The sequence below is a fragment of the Stigmatopora nigra genome, chromosome 3, assembly GCF_051989575.1.
Source record: "Stigmatopora nigra isolate UIUO_SnigA chromosome 3, RoL_Snig_1.1, whole genome shotgun sequence".
Taxonomy (NCBI): Eukaryota; Metazoa; Chordata; class Actinopteri; order Syngnathiformes; family Syngnathidae; genus Stigmatopora; species Stigmatopora nigra.
The window spans coordinates 1,431,999-1,452,313 of NC_135510.1; the positions used below are offsets into that span (position 1 = coordinate 1,431,999).

Sequence of the window (20,315 nt, forward strand, 5' to 3'; positions counted from 1 at the left end):
CCATTTCACATGCAATTGTAGGATTAGTTTACCTGCGTGTATTTTGCGTTGGGCAGGAAAAAAATATAGCATTAAATTAAAATACAATAAATTAATTAAGCAGCCTGGTGGAGGCGTGGTTAGCGCATCGGCCTCACCGTTTAGACTTCAGTGGTTTGATCCAAAGTCGGTCCTCTCGTATGGAGTTTGCATGTTCTTGGGCTTTGTGGGTTTTCTCCGGGTACTCTGACATCTCAAGAACATGCAGGGTGGACTTGTTGAACACTCTAAATTACACTGGTCACTCGCTACTGCGCGGTTCAGCCACCGCGGATTCAGAGCTTTGTGTTTTTTTTGGGAAAAAAATAAAAATAAATAAAAATATTACATTGAGACAACATATTTTAGTTTTTTTTTGTTATAACATGAATTTCACTCTCCCTCTCTACCTGATTCTATATGGTGTACTGTATGCAGGGAGGTAAAAAATAAAAATAAAAAAATTAATTAAATTAAAATTAAGCATTTTTGAAGGGGCATCCCTACTTCGTGGAAATTTACTTATTGCGGGTGATCCCGGTCCCCATTAACCGCGATAACCGAGGGATCACTGTACCTCTTAGTGTGAGTGTGTGACCGTGTATGGTTATCCATCTCCTTGAGCTGTGATTGGCTGGCGACCGATTCAGGGCGTCCTCCACCTGGTGCCTGAAGTCAACTGTGATTGGCTCCAGCACATTACGTGAGGAGAAGCGGTTTGGAAAAAGAGTGAATTAATTAATCATAACCGCAGGAAATATTTTGGGGAAGATTAGAAAGATAAAATAATATTTTTAGATACAAAAAAATCGAATAAAAGATTCCAGAGATATAATAAAAGTTCTAAATAAAATTTATAGATTTTTTTTAAAAAAATATGAAAACTAATTTTAACAATATTGAAAAACTACAACGAAGAAAAATTCAATTTAGTGTATTTTGCCATGGGTATTTAGTGATTTTTTTGTTTATCGTTATAAATTCCGCCCATTTTAACTGGACATCGCTGGAAGAGATGGAATGATCGCTTAAAAAAATCTCTTATCATCAGATAACTTTCAAATTGATGTTCACTGTACTGACTGACTAGTCCCTAAAAGGTCTAATAATTATATTTGCTAATTATAACTATTGCTTTTTGAGATATTTAAATTTTGAATGAAAAAATACAATATGTAAAAAAAATGAATAAAAACTGAAATTAAGTCTTTATTCTTCCAATTATTTAAAAAAAAGATTTATAAATATAAGTATTGAAATAAGCACTTTTTTCCTGTAACAAAATGACACACTAACTCCAGGTCTTAATACATTTGTTTTTTTTTTTTATGGATAACGGGGCATGCCAAGTCACAGCATTCTGGTAAGTCTCAACAAATAAAAGCAAGACAATGAGAAACCACTTAAACACATTCAAATTTTACACATACAGAGTCGTCATTACGCTCTCCTTCTCGCACAGGAAACAAACAACAAGAAAATAACAACACAAAACAGAAAACGGACAGGCGGTCATAACATGGCGACACCAAGTGAAGTTGGCTGAGTGGTTTTCGTTCACACGGCGGGGCGGTCTAATTTTTAATTTGAAGAAGTAGCATAGTAGCTAATCAAAAGTCTTCCAAAATGCCTTTTGGTAATATCTTTTTAAGTTTCCACTAATCCATTTCGCCAAGTCAACTCGGCATGCCTCATAAAAGGACTTAAATAAATGAGTGTGCAGTGTGAATGAGCCCCAGCACAGCTGCCATTGGTTCGCTCCTGGTAAAATTTTGAAAGATCATTAAAAAAATAAACAACAAAACAAACAAACAAAACCCCCACTTATATTAGGGGTAAATATCTCGAGTACAAAAAAAGGCACTGCCATTTGTTATTCTAAATATGACTCTTAGCCTTCTGCATGCAGGTTTAAAAAGATAAATTACTCATTTTCTACAATTTGCACATTTTTTTTACCTTTTTTTTGCACACATCTTTTCTGTTTTTTGATACGAAACAACACTTTTCTTTAGTCAAAACGTATACGCGAGCCTGCAGTCAATACAGGACATCGGCTCTTTGATCAAAATGACACTAAAAATGCAAAAAAAGGAGCAGTCAAGCGGTAAAATTTGACGACGCAATAGATGCCGAATTTACAAAAAACAACAACAATTACCTAAAACGCAAACGTTAAATGTTATCTCATCTCAACTGCAGAAAGTAAGACAAGTCCAAAAATACAAAACAGCATACTGCATGTGTATATATAAAATCATGTCTTGAGTTAAAAGTCCAATAATACTTTTGAAATAACACTATGGCTGCAGCCCACACATAACTTGAAAGTCAGTATTTGGTATGAAGATGTGAAAAGTCCATTGGCCAATCATAGCCATGTTCAAGTCCCAAGTTTTTTTCAAATGTAATGCACAAAACGGTGTCTGAAAGTTTTTGTTGTGCTGAAATAAAGAAGTACGCTAGTGAAAAGGCAAAATGTTGTCCCTTTAAACCCCGACTCAGACCGGCTGTGCTGTTTGGCGCGACAATTTGTCGCTTGCCCTTTGCCAAATACAACAACTTCCTGTAACTGAAACGTACAAATAAGTCATGTAACAACTTTAATCTCAGATTTTTTGACTCTTTTGTTTGCGAACATGACTTCAGTCTCCCAATATTAAACCAAAAGTATTTTTGTGTTGACATTTGCGCAAATATTTTTCACATGAAAGTCATTTAGACAATGGTGGTCTTCCCCTTTTAACATTTATTTTACACTTCATCAATTTTACTGAAGAAGAAATGTTGAAAAGAGACATCCTGGAAAATATGTCATATTTGTTTTTTTACGCAAGGTACAACATATTTTCGGTGTCTCGTTTGGGGCATTAAATCCAGATAAACGTCTACAGCAGAGCTGCCAACCTCCGTCAACCCGTTATGTTTTTACATTAATTGAAATATTGTGTTTTTGCAAACTATTGAAAAAGTACAGCATAATGAAAATAAGCTTTTTTGTGTGTTTCGGTCCTTCTATGTGCGTTCTACAGTCAGTAATTCTACCATGTGTAACACTGAAGTTGCAAATGCATGTTGTGCAAAGTGCAAATGTCAGTTCTGTGGAGATGACTTCAACATGGGATATTTCGTCGAATACGAACCAAGAAACATCTGGGAGAGTCTGGGTTTCTTATTATAAGTTTCATCCAAATTGCCATCCATTTTGTGCTTATCCTGAGCAGGTATATTGATAAGTACACAGATACCATTGCTGTGTACTCCTACTTCCTTTAGAACAACACTGATGATGATTTGTTCTAAAACAAAAGACTGTTGTTTAGTCAGCCTTAATCATATTTATTTCCCCAAAAGGAAAACGAAAATGTTAAAGCAATAGAGGCTACCTATGTAATCGATTCCGAATCCAATGTCGCGCTGAAGTCGGAACAAGACGAATCATTTGTCAGAACTAACTCAAATGAGTGACAATGCACTGGTGTAACCGAATTTATCCGGTTTACAGTGCAACTGAATGAAATGCGGAAGTCGCAGCGATGGTGTGAATTTCGAGGAATTTAAATTGGACATTTGTTACTATTCTGAAATAGTTGACAAAAATGGTTGAAAAAGTGACAATTTGTCTTGATTTTCAGAGTTCAGGGAGGTTGTCCGGACTCTCAAAGTTTGCGTTGCTTGGTTGCGTAAAGTCGGCTATGCTACAATAATCGTTAACTTGGAAAAGTTGAAAAAATACATACTAGGGAATATGCCTGGCCAATAAAATGATAAGGTTAATCATCGTCACTTATTTTTTGTCGACAGAAATAATAAAAACGTTTTATAAAAGACGATACATTTACGCTGTAATTACAACACCCGGACATCAAAAAGAACGGGGGCGCTGATTCGACGTGAACGCTAGTTCCAGACCAATGTTCAGTAGAAGAAGAGGATGGTAAGGAAAGCTGTTTCAGCTTGGTTAACAATAGAGCGACTAACATGGCGCATGAAAAGGACAATAACAGCCAATAGGAGCGATTATGAGATGCAGAACTATACTGAATTACCCACTAAAAGATAATAGTGAAGTCTCCCTGTCATGTACTTTATCTGTACTTCTGAATGAACGTGAGGCACACAGAGTAAAAAAAAAAAAAACTTCCTTAACCTATTTGAACCCATCTGTCCTCATTTGAATTATTTTCTTACTCGATATAAAGGAGATTTCTAATTTATGCAATTGTTCTGAAAATGTTACTTATTGTTTTACTGCGCAGCAACTTTTGTTTTGAAGGATAATTTGTAAAAGTAAAGATACCCGTCAACATTTCTGCAGGTTTTATTATGCATTACTTTTCATAGTTTTAGGCAAAGGAGTCGTCTAATCTATTATTGCACGACAGCAAAAACAAAATTGCTTTTTATAATCATATTTTAACTTTTTTTTAAAGTAACTTAGGTAATTTCATGATTAAACGAGTAAAAAATGTATTTGCTTATTCACAGAAGTTTGGAGTTTAAAATTTGAAAGACAAGATGTGATCGAATGAGTTTTTTAAAAATCATAATAGCTTTTGTCATAACGCCCAGGCTTACGTAGGAACCAATGATAAATAATGTCGCGACTTGATTTTTCTACATCTTACTCAAAAAAATTCCTTATTCTTAAAAAAATACATATTATAATTTTACACACACATTACTAATGAAAAGGGTCACAAAAGCAACACTGGTGCATCTTGTGTTTAGTCATTATTCTAAATATGCTTCTATAGCTCCATTGGAATACGCTTGTTGTAAATTGAGCTAATTGGACATGGGTGTTGTGCACACATTTATCAAGGGGGGGCTTTTCACGCTCGTCAGCGTGAAAAGACTTTGCTTACATACTTGTATGATGAAATAAAAATAAAATCACTTTTTACAGCTACCCCAGTCTTTGTTTGCTTTAGTCTGAAACATGACAAAATGTGAAAAAAGTGAAGCGAGCCGAATATTTTTCTGATGCCAAGCACATACCGACATCGTCTTACAGCTTGCGTGTGCCTGGACATGTACTGTACATTGATTTTCATGCCGTGCACCAACTACCACCCTCAGCTGCACTAAAGCTTCACATAAAACATTCCAAAAAATCTTTACCTTAAACTAAAGTATACCAACATGATTATAGAGCAGGGGTCGGAAACCCGGGTCCTCGAGGGGCCGCCGTGGGTGCAAGTTTTTGTTCCAACCGATCCAGCACAGAGAGTTTAACCAATGAGATTTCTGCAGAAAGCAAGAAGCACCTGACTGCAATCCACTGATTGCACTTGTAGGACACAAGATTGGTGAAAAGGTGACCTCTCTATGGGTTGGAATGAAAATCCACACCTACTGCGGCCCTTTGTGGAATAGTTTGCTCACCCCTAGTTATAGAGCAACATCAAAACGACAATAAAAGAAACAAACTGTTAATATCTGAGATGTCAGTATGGTTACCAGCCATAACTTGTTAATACATATGGTATTTTAAATAATATTACGTCTAACGGAATAAAAGTATGAGACAGCTGCGACAAAATTGAAGAATGGGGATGGTAGGGGAATGAATAAGTGTATTTTCTTGATGTACTGAATCGAATGGTAAAGGAAACTGGGATCAAGATACTGCCTGTTCATATATGAAAAAAAGCGCTTTTGGAAGCCCACAAGGAAGCCGCTAATACTGAAACGTAGTCTGCGGTGCAACATTACCATACTAAAGACCACATACGTAATGTGTGGCAGTGTGCCCTCACGATGGCAATGTCAAAGGCACAATAAGGCACCATTTGAGAATTTTTGCATGATCAACTCCATGAAGAAAATCCCCCACAATGCACCTTTGACAGCACGAAAAAAAAAAAAAAAAAAAAAAACGGGCTTCAAATTCATTTCGTGTCAATACAGACGCGCCACTATTTTACAGCGTACTGCATTGAGACGATGATGACCCAAAAAAAGATAGTCTGAAGTGAGCTTGTACACCGACAGGCAAAATATATAGAAAGGTTCGGTAGTCCAAAAGAGACAAAAGAACCGAGTAGCAAAGCTTACTTTCGCCAGACACCAAAAAGGTGCTCAATTTGGATGTTAGTGGATCACATTATATATATTAAGTGCAGCAAACAAAGGCAGAATTGTACTATTACACAAATAATTGCAATAAACAACAAATAAAGGCAAATATTTCCAATCATTCTTGTTAGTGTTTCTTAGCCACCGCATATCAATAGAAAACTACTAATTGAATATAGTCTGCATTCCAGACACAATAACCTGCTTTTTAAAACTAAATATGAAATTCTAGAGTTATAGCTAAAGATAGAATGCACCGCTTAAAAGTTGACCAGGACCGATCAATCTTTGGCCTATTTGAGGGCGGTCTTCCAGCAACTAGGTGGCACTATCTCCAGTCAGACAGTCTCCGGGTGAGAACCCTTCATGGACTGATTACTGTAAAGTATTTCCCTTTTCCTGACACCTCATGCTTTCCTCCAAGGAAGAGATACATATAGTTGCAATATGCAGCTTAAATCACCCCTGTTTAACAAAGGTTTAACAAAACAAGAAAACTCAAAATATGAAGATGAATAAAAATCCCACTGCTAAAGCGGTACCCGGACATTTCGTCGACGGACACTTGGTCGCCAGACAGTTTGCCTAACCTTAACCACTACCCCCCTAACCCTAATCACTAATCTTAACCACTATCCCCAAACCCTAATCCTAACCACTAACCTTACCACTATCCCCTAACCACTATCCTCTAACCCTAATTCTAATCACTAACCTTAACCAGTATCTCCTAGCGCGCGACAATTTCAAGAAAAATAAAGTTTATAATTAAAGTAAAGAAAAATCCACCTGTGAATTTCCCTTTTCTTCTTTTTAAATAAAATTATTTTATTTATTGCATTTTATTTTAGAAACAATCATTTGTTTTATATATTGCCTTAAAGCAATTGTTCGCGAGTCCGTCGGCGAATTGTCCGTTGACGATATGTCTGTACAACGAAGCGTCTGGCGACAAATTGTCCTCCGACGAAATCTCCGCCGACGAAATGTCCGGCAACGATATGTCTGTTCGACGAACCGTACAGGGACGAGGCGTCCGGTGACAAAGTGTCCGTCGACGAAATGTCCGGTCACGGCTAAAGCGGCTCTAGTTAGCCTCCATTCACATGATGAAAGCACGCATCTTAAAAGCCTCTGTGAAAACGCACTGAATCGTTTGAGAAACGACTGACTTGTCACTTCCTCTTCCTCTTGCTAGACAAACTGAACACGTTTGGACACAACATACACTCCCTCCTTCGTTTGAAGGTGTCAAAGGTCCTGCCTCTGATATCTGGCTCCTTCAAACATCCACATTCTCATCCCAAGAACCTTCTTCACATTCCTCCCAGTTCCTTCGACCTTCTTCTTCTCTATTTCGCTTTCTTCCCCTTTCACCATTTCTCTCTCTTGATTGGCACACTTTCAAGCCAATGGCTTATCAAATAAAGAATTAGCTTGTAAACTAGAATGATGGCTACTCCAGGGATGTAAAGCTGCTAGGAAGCCAAAGCTTTACAGAATATCTCAACATTCACACCCTTTTTGTACCCTTTGAAAGTAGCATCGTTATGTAAACAATAAAGACACGTAATACATCAACAGTTTTGTTTGCTGCTGAGAACTGGGCAACAGTTCTTTCCCAAATGCTTACCATCTCGTTTTGGGGGTCTGAGGTACTGATACATGTGAAAAATGCCACAAGCTCTCAAGTTTTAGACGCCAGGACCCTAAGGGAAGGGGCCTGCGGGTTCGAAAAGCTTCTGTGCCCCGATCCCGAACCCAGCATGCATGCCCGCCTTTGTTGATGAAGTGCTTCTGACCAGATAATCTGAAGGGGAGCGCTTCATACAATGTCCAGACCACCATATTTCTCTCTCCCGGGCCTGCCTTTTTGACAGAGATGTTGATGGGCACAGCGGGAAGTGTTTTTTTTCCAACCCCATCAATTTTGGCCTGTGTTTCTTGGATGACTCCCACTCCCTTGGTTGAGCTCTACCTTTGGCTACAGGAAGAGGGCACTGGAGGCCTGACTTGCTGTGAGAGGACTATGTGAACCTACGGTCAACATGGTTCAGCTGCTGCTCTCACCTGGGTTGTCCTTTCATATAGTTGATGTGCGATCAGCTCCATCTGAGGATAGAAAACAGAACAGAGTAGGCAGTCGTTAGAACTTTGTTTCATCCTGTTTTCGGAAAATTTCTTGGTTGCAGTAGCAAGACAGACACAAGACACACAAGACATTGTAGACCTAGGTAAAAAAGTGGAGCCACACACAGGAAGTCCCCAAGGTGGGGACCTTCTGCAGACTGAGACTGAGGTTACCGCTTAGTCCCTCAGTAGTCTGGGTGTTATAAAGATCATGTTCCTTGCCTAGATCCAGTGCAAAAGCATAAATGATTTTGTTTTGTCTAGCACCCAATTCCAAACTAATCCCATAGCAACAATAGATTGTGGAGAAAAAAGCAAAAATAAAAATAAAAAATAAATCACAGAAACATTCCACAGGTTAACTGGAAACAAATCTCTTGGAGGGGCAAGGTTCCATACTTTCTGATCAACTATGCATGTAAAAAATGTCAAATGGTTTCATAATCCAGATAATCAACAATATAACCAAGAATCAGCTTCTCTAGCCAAAACATTCTGATGTTGAATAACTCCAATACATTTTTTTCTCCCAACGAATCATGGACTGTGTTCTGAGGCCCAAAGAAGAAAAAGAGCATCCAGATTTTTATCAGTCCCACAACAGAGACACGAGCACTCCAACAAATTATTTTTGCTAACGATTAGCAATTCCTTGTATTGTATAAAAAGTTTGCGAACATCATTGGAATTGGGATTTGTGGCATATTTAGAATGAATTGTCTAGGCTTTTAAATTGGACACTCAGTGACTTCCTGTTATACTGTAATGAAAAACAGTAAAGTGAAGTTCATGGTGTGACTGTCAACAACTCATCAAGTTTATGATGATGAACTAGGAACTGTTGCAAAGCATCCACAAATACATTCCAGCAAGATGTAGGGAGACAAACGGTTAAGGCACAAATTGCAAAAACATGCCAGAAAACCAAATAATAAAGGCAGAAAATACATGGCTAATTTCAGTATATTTAAAAAGGGATTTTAGTATAATTTTATGGAATAAAGTGTGTTGTTTGCTCTCAATTTCCAATCTAGCGCTCGATGCAACAGCTGTCAAACTGTTGTTTTTCCTCTGAGAGTTTTCATCAGTATTTTGACAGATGTATTCCCCGGCCATGACAGTGAAAGCCCGAGCCCCTTTGCTGTCTGCCAAGTCCAGACCCAAGTTTGTAACACCACATGGCCCTGTGAGATTGTTTCACTTAAATCAGTGCAATACAGCAGTCTGATACAACAACGACTCCCAAGAGTGATTTGTTTGTTATATTGACATCAGCAACAAATGACAACGCATATATTTAAATTCAAAATCTGTTAAATATGGGAAATACAAGGTAACAGGTAACGGTTTCAAAAATGCAAATCTCATGAGCAGAAACACTTGAATTTAAAAAAAAATAGTTTTCAAGTTACCCCCAACAGCAGGATGCAATGTCTCGAAAATTAAGGATCTCTGTCAAACACCCTTCAAGATTTTAGCATTTAGGCTCAAGGTGGGTGAGTGGTCAAGTTTAATTTTTGGGGGCTTGTTTAAATTAGGGACATGTTTGTGAGTTTATTTATAAATCTTTGACACCTCTTCAATTCAAAGTCAGTCATTTCAGTCTGATTTGACCATGAAGTTGGTGCTTTGAGACAGCAAGGGAAGACATTGGACCACCTGTTGCACCACAATACATTGGATTGGGGAAAACCTAAAAAAAATGGTGGTGCTGTGACAAATAGGAACCTATTGAAAATTAGTAATCAGATTCACTCTAACACAAATACAGACTTCTAACAAATGATTTGTAAAACTGGCGGAGTGCCAAGCTTTTTCACTTCAATGTAAACACCAGGTAAAAAAAAAAATTTGATTTAAGTTATGTGACTAGATTGTTTCAACTCGCGCCATGAGCAGAAAAAAGTTGAAGAGGTCACATACTACAACAGAGTTAACTATTTTACCCTTTGGCTGTTTTAGATTTTTTTTTTAAATTGAATTTATTAATAAATAAAAAAAAATAGCCGGAACTGATATTTTTTCAAATTTAAGTAAATTGAACCAAAAGTATGTTTTAAAATGATATACTTGTATTTGTTTGTTGGTTTGTTAAATTCTTTTTTCAATACTTTAGGAGTTTAGGTACTAGCCAATGGCAAAAAAAATCATGGTTAGAATTTAAAAATCTCTATCAATGTGATTTTCAACCACTGTGCCGTGGCACACTAGTGTGCCGTGAGAGATCGTCAGGTGTGCCTTGAGAAATTATCCAATATCCTTTTTTTTTAAATTAACATTTATTAATAGTTTTCTGCAAATATGATGTCATTGTCCAGTGTCCGTGCTGTAGTAAATATACTATACAGAGTGTCATTTAGCAAAATTTTTGGTTAGTGGTGTGCCACAAATTTTTCCAATGTAAAAAATGTGCCGTGGCTCAAAAAAGGTTGAAAAACACTGGACTAGACTATTTTAAAAATGTGGTCTTCTCGAACACCAATGTTTTCTGAAGAAAAAAAAACGTGAAATACATTGTACAACTGTATAGTTGAAAATGAACAACAAATTCCAGGAATGTTAAAAAAAACACAATACAACGTAGGAAAAAATTCTACACTAATATTTGAGGAGTCGACCGTTGACCTTTTTACTTTTTATTTTTAATGAATGAAGGTGTCTCCTTTTTAAGCAAGCATTCGACGGCTTTCTGACTGCCGAGCCAAACACAGACACAAAGCACCACTTGTCCAAAGTTCAATGCGGAGCACTGAGGCTCTACTGTCCTCATCGCAGTTGAGGTACAGGTGAGTGGGGGTGGCAATGACTGTAAACTTGGGCAAAATTTGTTGGACACTTTGTACACACGTGTCTACGAGTTCGCATGCACACGCACACACACAAACACCTTCAAATCCCACATTAGACACATTCAATTATTTAATAGAATCTTTAAGGTAATTTGGTACTATATGCATGGATTTAGTATAGTTAGTATAGTTCCATATAGAGTAATTTAGTTAAATAGCTTTTAGGTTTTTTTTCAGAGATGTCAGAAGTACTGTATTTTCTCACATTTATACCATATTTGTTACAAAAAAAAGATGACTGAATCAAGCGTACGACTTGTATGCGCACAAATTAGACTTTACATGCAAGCCTACAAAGATGAAACGCCATAACGCAAGACAATGCTGATATGGTCATTAATTTCAAAGTAGAGAAAACGGTAAACAGATAAAACGCTAAACGAAATTTATTTTGACGTCTATGCATGAAATTCAAGCAATCAATAAACCATACCTTACATAAAACGCAACGTTGCTCGCTCAGGGCACCGACATCTTACCGTAGTTAAACGTGCTCTGACTGCCTATATGAGAGTAGCCTTGATACATATTACAGTAGTGTTTACCATGTCAGCACATCCCAATATTGTTTAAGGCTGATCGAAGGACTTGCGGTCGATTATTAAAATATCAGCATTGATACCTGCGTAATGTGTATCTCATGCTATTAGTGCACACCATCTAATTGGTTAACACTAGACCGCTACGGCCACACTTCCTGGTTGTACTGCTTAGGTGACTTTCTCTTTTAATTTGTCCACATACAGGCAACACCCTTTTGGAATGTGAAATCCAGCACATGATACTTTTGATTCATACAGCATCTCAGAAATACCCCATGCGATGATTTTTCTTAAGATTTTCCCTCCAAAGTAACACGCCTTATTAAAACCCTGAATATATAGGTGAAAATTGTGAATCAGGCGGTGGGCGTCTTATACGAGAGAAATCCTAAACTTCAACGATTTTAAGAAGATTTTAAGGATACGGTTTATACGCGGAGGCAGTCAATATTCAAGAAAATACGGTAATATTCCACTAAATCAATTGGCAAAACTTCACAAAAAAGCTGCTATACTACTTTTTCACTCCCCCTTACACTCTTTTGCACTAATTTGACTATGTTACAAAATTACACAGCAACAGGCGTGTGACAATGTGAAATGTTTTATACGATACACCAATAACGTGTGGTATAACACTATGTATATGTAACTGAAGATATTAAGTATCTAATATATTTTTATCCTTCTCTTATTAGAGTACCTATTTTACACACACTACTGAAGTGGTGATGTGTGTACAGTTCATTGTATTACGTAAGCTCCCACGTAAATATATGGAAGAAAATGGTAACAGAGGTGATTAACGCGGCAGGCGAAGGTATATCTGCAAATTTACCAGATCACAAATGATAATTTAGCAGAGTGACATATTTAAGATAATGAACTCTAGTGAAAATATGTTGCACATTCACTCTTTGAATAGCCATGCATCATTGGCAGCGTTTTTTTTTCATTTAAATTGCGTACTGTATTTAAATACATCTAAATAAGGATCCATGACACAAATGGATATGTAGCACAGGGGTTCAGTCAGATGAACTGACACTGTAATGGAAACTTATACTATAAGATAGCAGTCTCTCAGCCTGTGTATTTCTGGTGGTAAAATGCAGATGAGATTAAGTAGGTTTAAACTGACTTTCAAAGTTGTCAGTCAAAGCTAATTGGCATGACACAGTGGCTCTAAATCGCAAAAAAAAGATTATTAATCACCTTGAGGACAAAAATGACTGTAACCAAACCCTGGGAGATTGGTTCAAAGAGAATGTTGAATAATTAACAAGACAACATGGAGCCTCAGCTGAGAAGAAAACATCAGGAGTGATGTGCATAGGTCAAAATCCAGCAGTGTTCCAGTGTTATATTTCTAAGTATAGTATTACGTTGACATACGAGTGCCCCAACATAGGAGGAATTAGAGATACGAGTAAAATTCCGACAAATATTCACCTTGAGATACGAGACACATTTCCCTCGTGTAAACATATCTACGAGCACTGGGCGGTGCATTGCATTTTTCCGTGCTTTTGCTTTAGTCATTGCAGAATTACGGGGAAAAACAATGGGCCCAAAACAAGCAGCTGCAATGAAGGGTAGTGCGGAGAAAAGGCGTATGATAACAATCGATATTAAGCACGAAATAATCGAAAAACATGGTGTACGTGTGACCAAGCTGGCTCGCCAATATGAGGAGGACCTGGTTATCCCATTATGAGGACATTTGTGTCAGTCATTCTCGTAATATTTCGAAGGTTGCTACAAAAAGGAAACAACACCATATGAGTTCCTTTTAAAAACTCCGGCTAAAAAGTGAAGGTGCAAGCAAGGCAAAGAGAGAAAAAAACTCAAACTAAATAAGTAGAAGTAAGTAATTAGCAGTAAGTTTAGTGCAAAATAAGATTAAAACATATTTTTAAGCGTGTCTATATCGTAATCTAAGTTCATCGAAGTAAATTTTAGATTTGTGTTATGTCATGAGCGCGCTGTCGTCCAAAAAAGTGTCTCTCTCTCTCTCTCCCCTCCGCGCACTTCATGTTGTACTGAATAATATCTCCTTTTAGTTTAAGCACTGGGTAGTTATTTGTTACTCCGTTAGTAGCTGGTGAATTAGAACCAATAAAAATATATTTTTCCATTGTAATATTCTATTTTTGGTGTTTTTTTCCAAAAAGTGGGAACAAATTAATTTGTATTTAATTCATTTCAATGGGAAACGTTGATTTAGGATACAAGTAAAATCGACATACAAGTGTTGTCCCGGAATGCATTAAGCCTGTATCTCAAAGTTTTACTGTATATTCAAATCCAAAACATTTATAGTCATGCAGAAAGGTCATCTAAAGAAATATTACCTCCCAAGGCGTGCTCTGTCATACTTAGACATAAAGATTCAAGACGATTGTTGATGTCTGGCTCTGTAACCGGCAACTGAAGATCTGTAGAAAAGAAAAAGAACAAAGAATACAAAAACTATGATTAAACTGAATAGTTTAAAACTGCATCTAAAACACCCCTATGTCAGATTCATGCTGATCTCATGTATAAAAACAATCAACTTGAATAACAATTGAAAAGTAGTCAGGGTCATATATAATTACGAGTATGATTAAATATCTCGAGCTCTCACCAAAATACGCCAATCATGTGCAAGGGAAGGCACCATATAGTCCGTTTGAATTTTATTACACATTTTGTCACAATTTGTCATGGTTTTTACTGTAAGAAGGGGAGTCAGTCGCACATCCTGTTGTGTGACTTTTAAATAACGGGTTTAGTTGAGGATGTCTCTTGGACTCAGAAGCCCCTTGGGCTTTAATGGATACCATGGTACACTGAGAAACCCTACTAGAAAGACTTGGCATACAGAGGAAAAATGGCTAAAATTCTTACTTGAATCGTCTTATTTTTCATGAGGAATTAAACCAAACACTGTTCAGTAGTCCTTTATGTGCAGTACCAATCTAGTAGGAACCAGACTGAGAAGGAAATTGTAAGATACTGCAGTTATCCCCCACTGTGGGGTTAAAAAGGGTCATTCAAGATCAACTCAATCAAAATTGTCAAAGCTTTGCAGGTGACCGACTCCGATTTGACTCAAATTTAATCTGAAGATACCACGTAATGACCAAAGGCAAAATCATAAACTGGAAACTTTTGTAAGTCAATATTTAGGAAATTATTTAAAAGCTGCCATTTGGTAACCAAGATGATTCTGCCCCAGGCTTTCAGAATATGGAGCCAGTCAAACAAAGTGTATAAAAATTTTGTAGAAAAGGGTTCATTTAACCATAGGCCCCACCACCTGGAAATTGCAAACATGTAAATCCAGACCACTTTTTAGAGCCTATTACCCTCATTACAACTTTTATATACACAATCTTTCTTATCAAAAGTACTCTTCTCCTCACAATCGAGCCTGAAAAAGTAAAACATTTAGAAATTAAAAATAAAAATTCTGACAGTATAATCTAACCTTAAAAAAACACAGCCAGAATGATCCTGGTTGCCAAACTCCAGCCTTTAATTAATTTCCCAGCCATTGATGTCCAAAATCCCCCAAAAATTGAGTTTGTAACCTATGCTTGAGTTCATATGAAATAGCCCTTCTGCATTTAAACTAAACTATATTCCATATTCAAGACAATACTACCAGACCTTCTATACTCTATAGGATAACCTCACACTGAGCAAAAATGAACTGACATTTTAAACTGTTCACAGTCACTTAAATAAAAAAAAAAAAAGTTCATCAGACAGAAAGACACTTTGTTCAGTTTACCCAAAAATAAATGCGGCTGTGTTTGAGTTAGGACAATAACATGTCTTTGCTTTGCAAAAGCTCAAAATTTTGCAATTAGAATCAAGAAATAATAGTTGCTCCTCAATAAAATAAATGCATAGTTTATTCTTCAAATGACAAGACAGGAGGTGCCACTCAAGCCTCAGCGACTCCTGGATGAAGGATTTTACATACTATGTTTTATAAAAACAGTATACACATGACTATATTATTATCATCTTGCAGAGAGCGTGTTCCTTTTTAGATCTCCCAGGTAACAGTTTCTGTTGACTGCCACAGCTTCGGCTCTTGAACTGAGTGAAGTATGTTTAGGAGAGGGTTGGGTTGAGGTTAAAGAGTTAGGGCGTGTTAGGCATATATTTGGGTAGTGCAACCAAGCAACCCTGTCTAGCTATTCAGTCTTTAGCTGAGTCTTCAATACAGACGAGGCAGTGAAAATCCCTTGTGGTCAGAGAGAAAAGCTGAGTTAGGCGGTCATCCACAGCAGGCTATTTATAGGCTTCAATGACCAGCCTCCCTCCAAAACACATCCACATACTCTCTCACTTCCCTTATCCTGGGAACAAAGACCAAGAACAACAAACTGGGACACAGACATTCCATCTTTTTACTATATTGTACCTCAATTAATGTGTTTCCTGGCAAACACTTAAGCCATACTGTACATATATGTGCAGGAGGAGGGCGACTGTGAATATGGTTTGGTTGGGAGTGCTACGTGAGGATGACTGCGGAGTCAGGAGGGAAGAAGGGAGGGACGAGATAGTCAAGAAAAAGAATTGGTCAGAGAGAGACAGAGAGAGAGAGAGAGCGAGACAGAGAGAGACAGAGAGAGAGAGAGACAGAGACAGAGAGCAGGCAGGAAAGTGGGCCAGAGAGTCGTCGTCACTGCACAGAGCCCCATTGTGGGACGCTCAAGCTTTCCCTACCCTGCCCCATTCTCTTCCTCTTTCACACACATTCTCCACTCACAACCTATGAGAACCTGGTATGAAAGAAAGTGGAAGAAGTCCCAGTTTTCCGTCAAGTGTTCCTATGGTACATGTGAGACAGCTGAAGCTAACTCAAGTCACATAGGACAAACTGTGTTGTTAGATCCAAGTTCCACTCTAGGTCACTACAAGTCAAATAGTCTGACGTAAGGTGCTTTTCAGGTCAACTATAGTTTCAGGTTTCAACAAGGGTGATTGTTGGAGTTACCACATTTAATTTTTTCATTCATTCATTTTCTGTACTGCCTTATCCTCACGGCGGACACGGCAGGGGTGCTGGAGCCTATCCTAGCTGATTTTGGGCAAGAGGCGGGGGGACACCCTGAATCAGTGGCCAGCTGAGCACAGAGCACAAGGGGGACGGACAATTATTCACTCTCACACTCATTCATAGGGGCAATTTAGGCAAGATCTTAAACGGGCCGCTCATGCTGGAAAACCATTTCATATTGCAGAATTTAAACACTTATGCACTGAAGAGTGGGCCAAAATTGTTCAATTTGCAAATTCGATTGGGATAAAGCTGAAAATGCAAGTTTGAGTTATTCTGTAAGAAGAAGAAAAAATGAAAACGTTCTTACCAGCTTGTTGGAACATGACCATAGTTTGTGGTGTTGTGTGAACTGGCAGGGAGCGTGTCCGTTGCACAGAGCTGTGCGTTCGACTCGGCATACTGTTGCTGCCTCCAGGATTAGCAAACCACAGACCCTGAAGAAAATATAGAAACAATTTACCGTACTTATGGAAGAAAAAAAGAATGGGGTTAGATAACATTACCAAAATACAAATTGTTGGCTTTCTGGAGTAAGCCTAAAGTGGACTGCAGTTGCTTCAACAAAACACCACTCATTTAAAAACCTACGGGAAGGTGGTGTATCAAGAATTTAACAAATTATATTGGGGGCGGCGTCAGCCTGATCTGGAATTGGAGCTCTCTGGGCGGAAAACACAGTTGGACGACACAGGGCGGTAGCTGGTTTATAAATTGGATTTCCCCCGAAAAAATTACGGCTACGAGGATGAAGAATGTGGTCCAAGTACTTTGAGAAAATCGGCAAGAGATCTTCAATATGGCAACAAAGAGTTTCCGGAGATTGGTGACATGGTCAGAGCCATTGAATTTGGGGATCGTTTTAACGATGTTATGTCCATATTTGTACAAAATGTGTTCCTTGTGTGCCTAAAGCCTAGAACCTCCTCTTGCTGACCAGATGCCACTTCTCAAAAAGGATTTACCTGATTTGGAATAAATCTCTCAATAACCTGTGCACTAAATCATCATCTTCGCTTAACCCTAATACACTGCTCAGGTGTCTTCATTATTTTGAGTTAATATTAAGCAGAGAAAAACTATTGTCAGCGCTCTAGTTAAAGTATTTACACATCAATCATATAAACAATATTACGAAATATTATGAATTTACATGTGCATGTAAGTTATTGTTTAATATTAACACTCTGGGATATTGTACGGACGTGAAAACAAGTATCTATTGTACATACAATAGGGATGATGCTACCTCGCAGATTTTTCATTATAGCGGCCAAATCTGGTCTATATTATCTGTGAAATTTGAGGGAACATTGTAATAACAGTGTCCAAAAATGAATTCTGGGGTCAAAATCACTAATTTGGTGACAGAAAAATGTCAGAATGTTCATCGCATTCGCTCTCCATGAGGTTGTGGAGCCTATTCCAGCTGACTCAGGGCAAGAGGCCGGGGACACCCTGAATCGGTGGCGAGGCGATCGCAGGGCACAAGGACACGGACAACCATGCACATTAACACTCATAACTAGGGGCCATTTTTAGTGTCAAATCTCCCTGCCATGCATGTTTTTGGAATGTGGGAGGAAATCAGAGTACCCGCAGGAAACCCATACAGGCCCGGAAAGAACGTGCACACTCCACACAGGTGGACTGACCTGGATTTGAACCCAGGCCTCAATAAAAATCAATTGTTTCAAAATCATTCCAAAAAGATTGATTGGAGGTCAATCAGACAAACACTTGACAGACGCTAACAATACAAATTCCACACAGTAATCTGCCTATTATACCTCCGACACAAAAACGGTCTCCTTCGCTCGCTCCCTTTCCGATCCCCCTCATGGCCCTCCAGTGCCGCTGGCCAAGGGAAAAACAGGAAATGCCTATGCACTGTTCTCACTGCTTCTCTCACTCTGTCTCTCTGTACGTCTTTGACCCACCCTCCCTCACAAACATCTTTGCCAAAATATGACACACATGTCGATCTCTAGTATACTTAGTCCACAACTACAATGTAGACACACAAGAATTTACAGGGAAAAGGAACTGAGGTATTTCCTCCAATTGTATGGGATGAGTACGTGTGAGAGAACGAAAAAGACGTCAGTTTCCGACGAAATGGGTCAGCCCAGACGAAAGCATGCCAGGATGTGCTTGAATCAGGTTCGTAGCTCCTCCTATTTCAGTGTTGAGCACTGATGCAAGGTCTATGGTATGTGTGGTGACTTCCCTACAAGTTCCATATACCTCACTTCATTTGTCAGATGCCAACACCACACCCTTTTCTCTGCCTGTATTCTTGCAATATGAAGAAAAGAACCAATTTCTATTGTCATTTAGCAATCTAATTCATTGTAAACATCCATGGAAATATTTTTTCCATATTGTATTTATTTTTAACCACACACAAAGCTTTCTTCCCCTGTGTGTATGGATTTCTCCACCTTTGTGACAATTGCTAAATAGCAAGCCATGGTTAGACATGCACATGAACTAAAATAAAAAAACAGTCGGGAACCTAACTTGGAAAATGCCAACCATAGTAGGCTGTAATTGTAGTTATTATTACTGTATAGAATACCTATTATTGGAGAGGGGTGTTCAGGCAGCTTTCTATACGTTTCAAGAACTGGTACTGAATTGTATATTTTTTTAATTTATTGTATATTCATAGTTGAGTTGCCTTTGTTCATTTTCGAAAAGTCGATGCAATTTAGTGGAAAGAAAACGTTTAAAAGGGAAAAAAATGCATTATCAAAGTTAATTTTCACTTATCACACCCAAGCCTGACTACATCATGTTCTGTTAAATCAAAAAATAAATTCAACATAACCTATGTGACAAATTTAATTGGCCAGAGATGTTTAATGGTGTGATGTACATATAAGAACAGAGGGCAATTAAAGTGGGTGACGGCAATAAGACTGGATCAAAACACCCCCCCCCCCCCCCCCCCAGATAATAAAATCACTTGAAAAAAAATATTGTATTCACTTCTGTGTCAAAAAGTGGTGCAAATTAAAGTACTTGTTACGAGATAATTGTTAGTCACAAGAACTAACAAATACAAATGTTTCCTTGCTTTTAAACTACCTGCTTGTTTAATTGTAAACATGCTATTCCTAGTTAGGCTGTTAGTGCCCCTGTTCATCTGATAGTAGATGTGAGATAATCAAGTGAGGCAAAGCTGTTAGTTTACAGATAAAGATAATGGCAGCAGCTTTGGCACATATAAGTGACTGAGGATGGCAAACATGACAATTCAACAGGATGTGATGAAGGATTTGTACTAATTCCATTCGGTGTCTGCTGCAATCACTTTCGGAACTTTAACTTTAGGAACTCATGAAGTTCATTATGTAAGTGAAATGCTTTAATGAGAGATTAAGAACGTGCCCTTTTACTATTGCACAGGGGTGCAACAGCGAGGTTAATAAAAAAATTGGCTTGCTATCAGAAGACATGTAGTCTACTTCATGTTATATATTTTTGCTTAATGTCAGGTATTTCTGTGCCTAAAATAAAAGTCCCGATAAGTGAATAAAAAAATAGTGGAAAGGAGAAGCTATTAGTACAAGTAACCCGATGAATTTGGGGTATGTCCTAAACAATTTAATCTTATTTTATGTT

General features: G+C 38.0%; 1 protein-coding gene across 4 annotated transcripts in view; it reads right to left on the reverse strand.

The window, feature by feature from the left end:
• Positions 1–1,270: 1,270 nt before the first annotated feature.
• Positions 1,271–20,315, reverse strand: part of samd4a (sterile alpha motif domain containing 4A) — a 63,776-nt gene continuing 44,731 nt past the window's right edge. For 3 of the 4 annotated variants that reach the window (XM_077714041.1, XM_077714042.1, XM_077714043.1), the window contains 3 exons: positions 16,996–17,122; positions 13,975–14,058; positions 1,271–8,211 (listed from right to left, as the gene is read on the reverse strand). In XM_077714041.1, coding sequence (XP_077570167.1) covers positions 8,183–8,211; positions 13,975–14,058; positions 16,996–17,122 — 240 coding nt within the window. In that variant the 3' untranslated portion in view covers positions 1,271–8,182. The remainder of the gene's footprint in view (positions 8,212–13,974; positions 14,059–16,995; positions 17,123–20,315) is intronic. The other variant, XM_077714044.1, reaches the window with a different exon arrangement.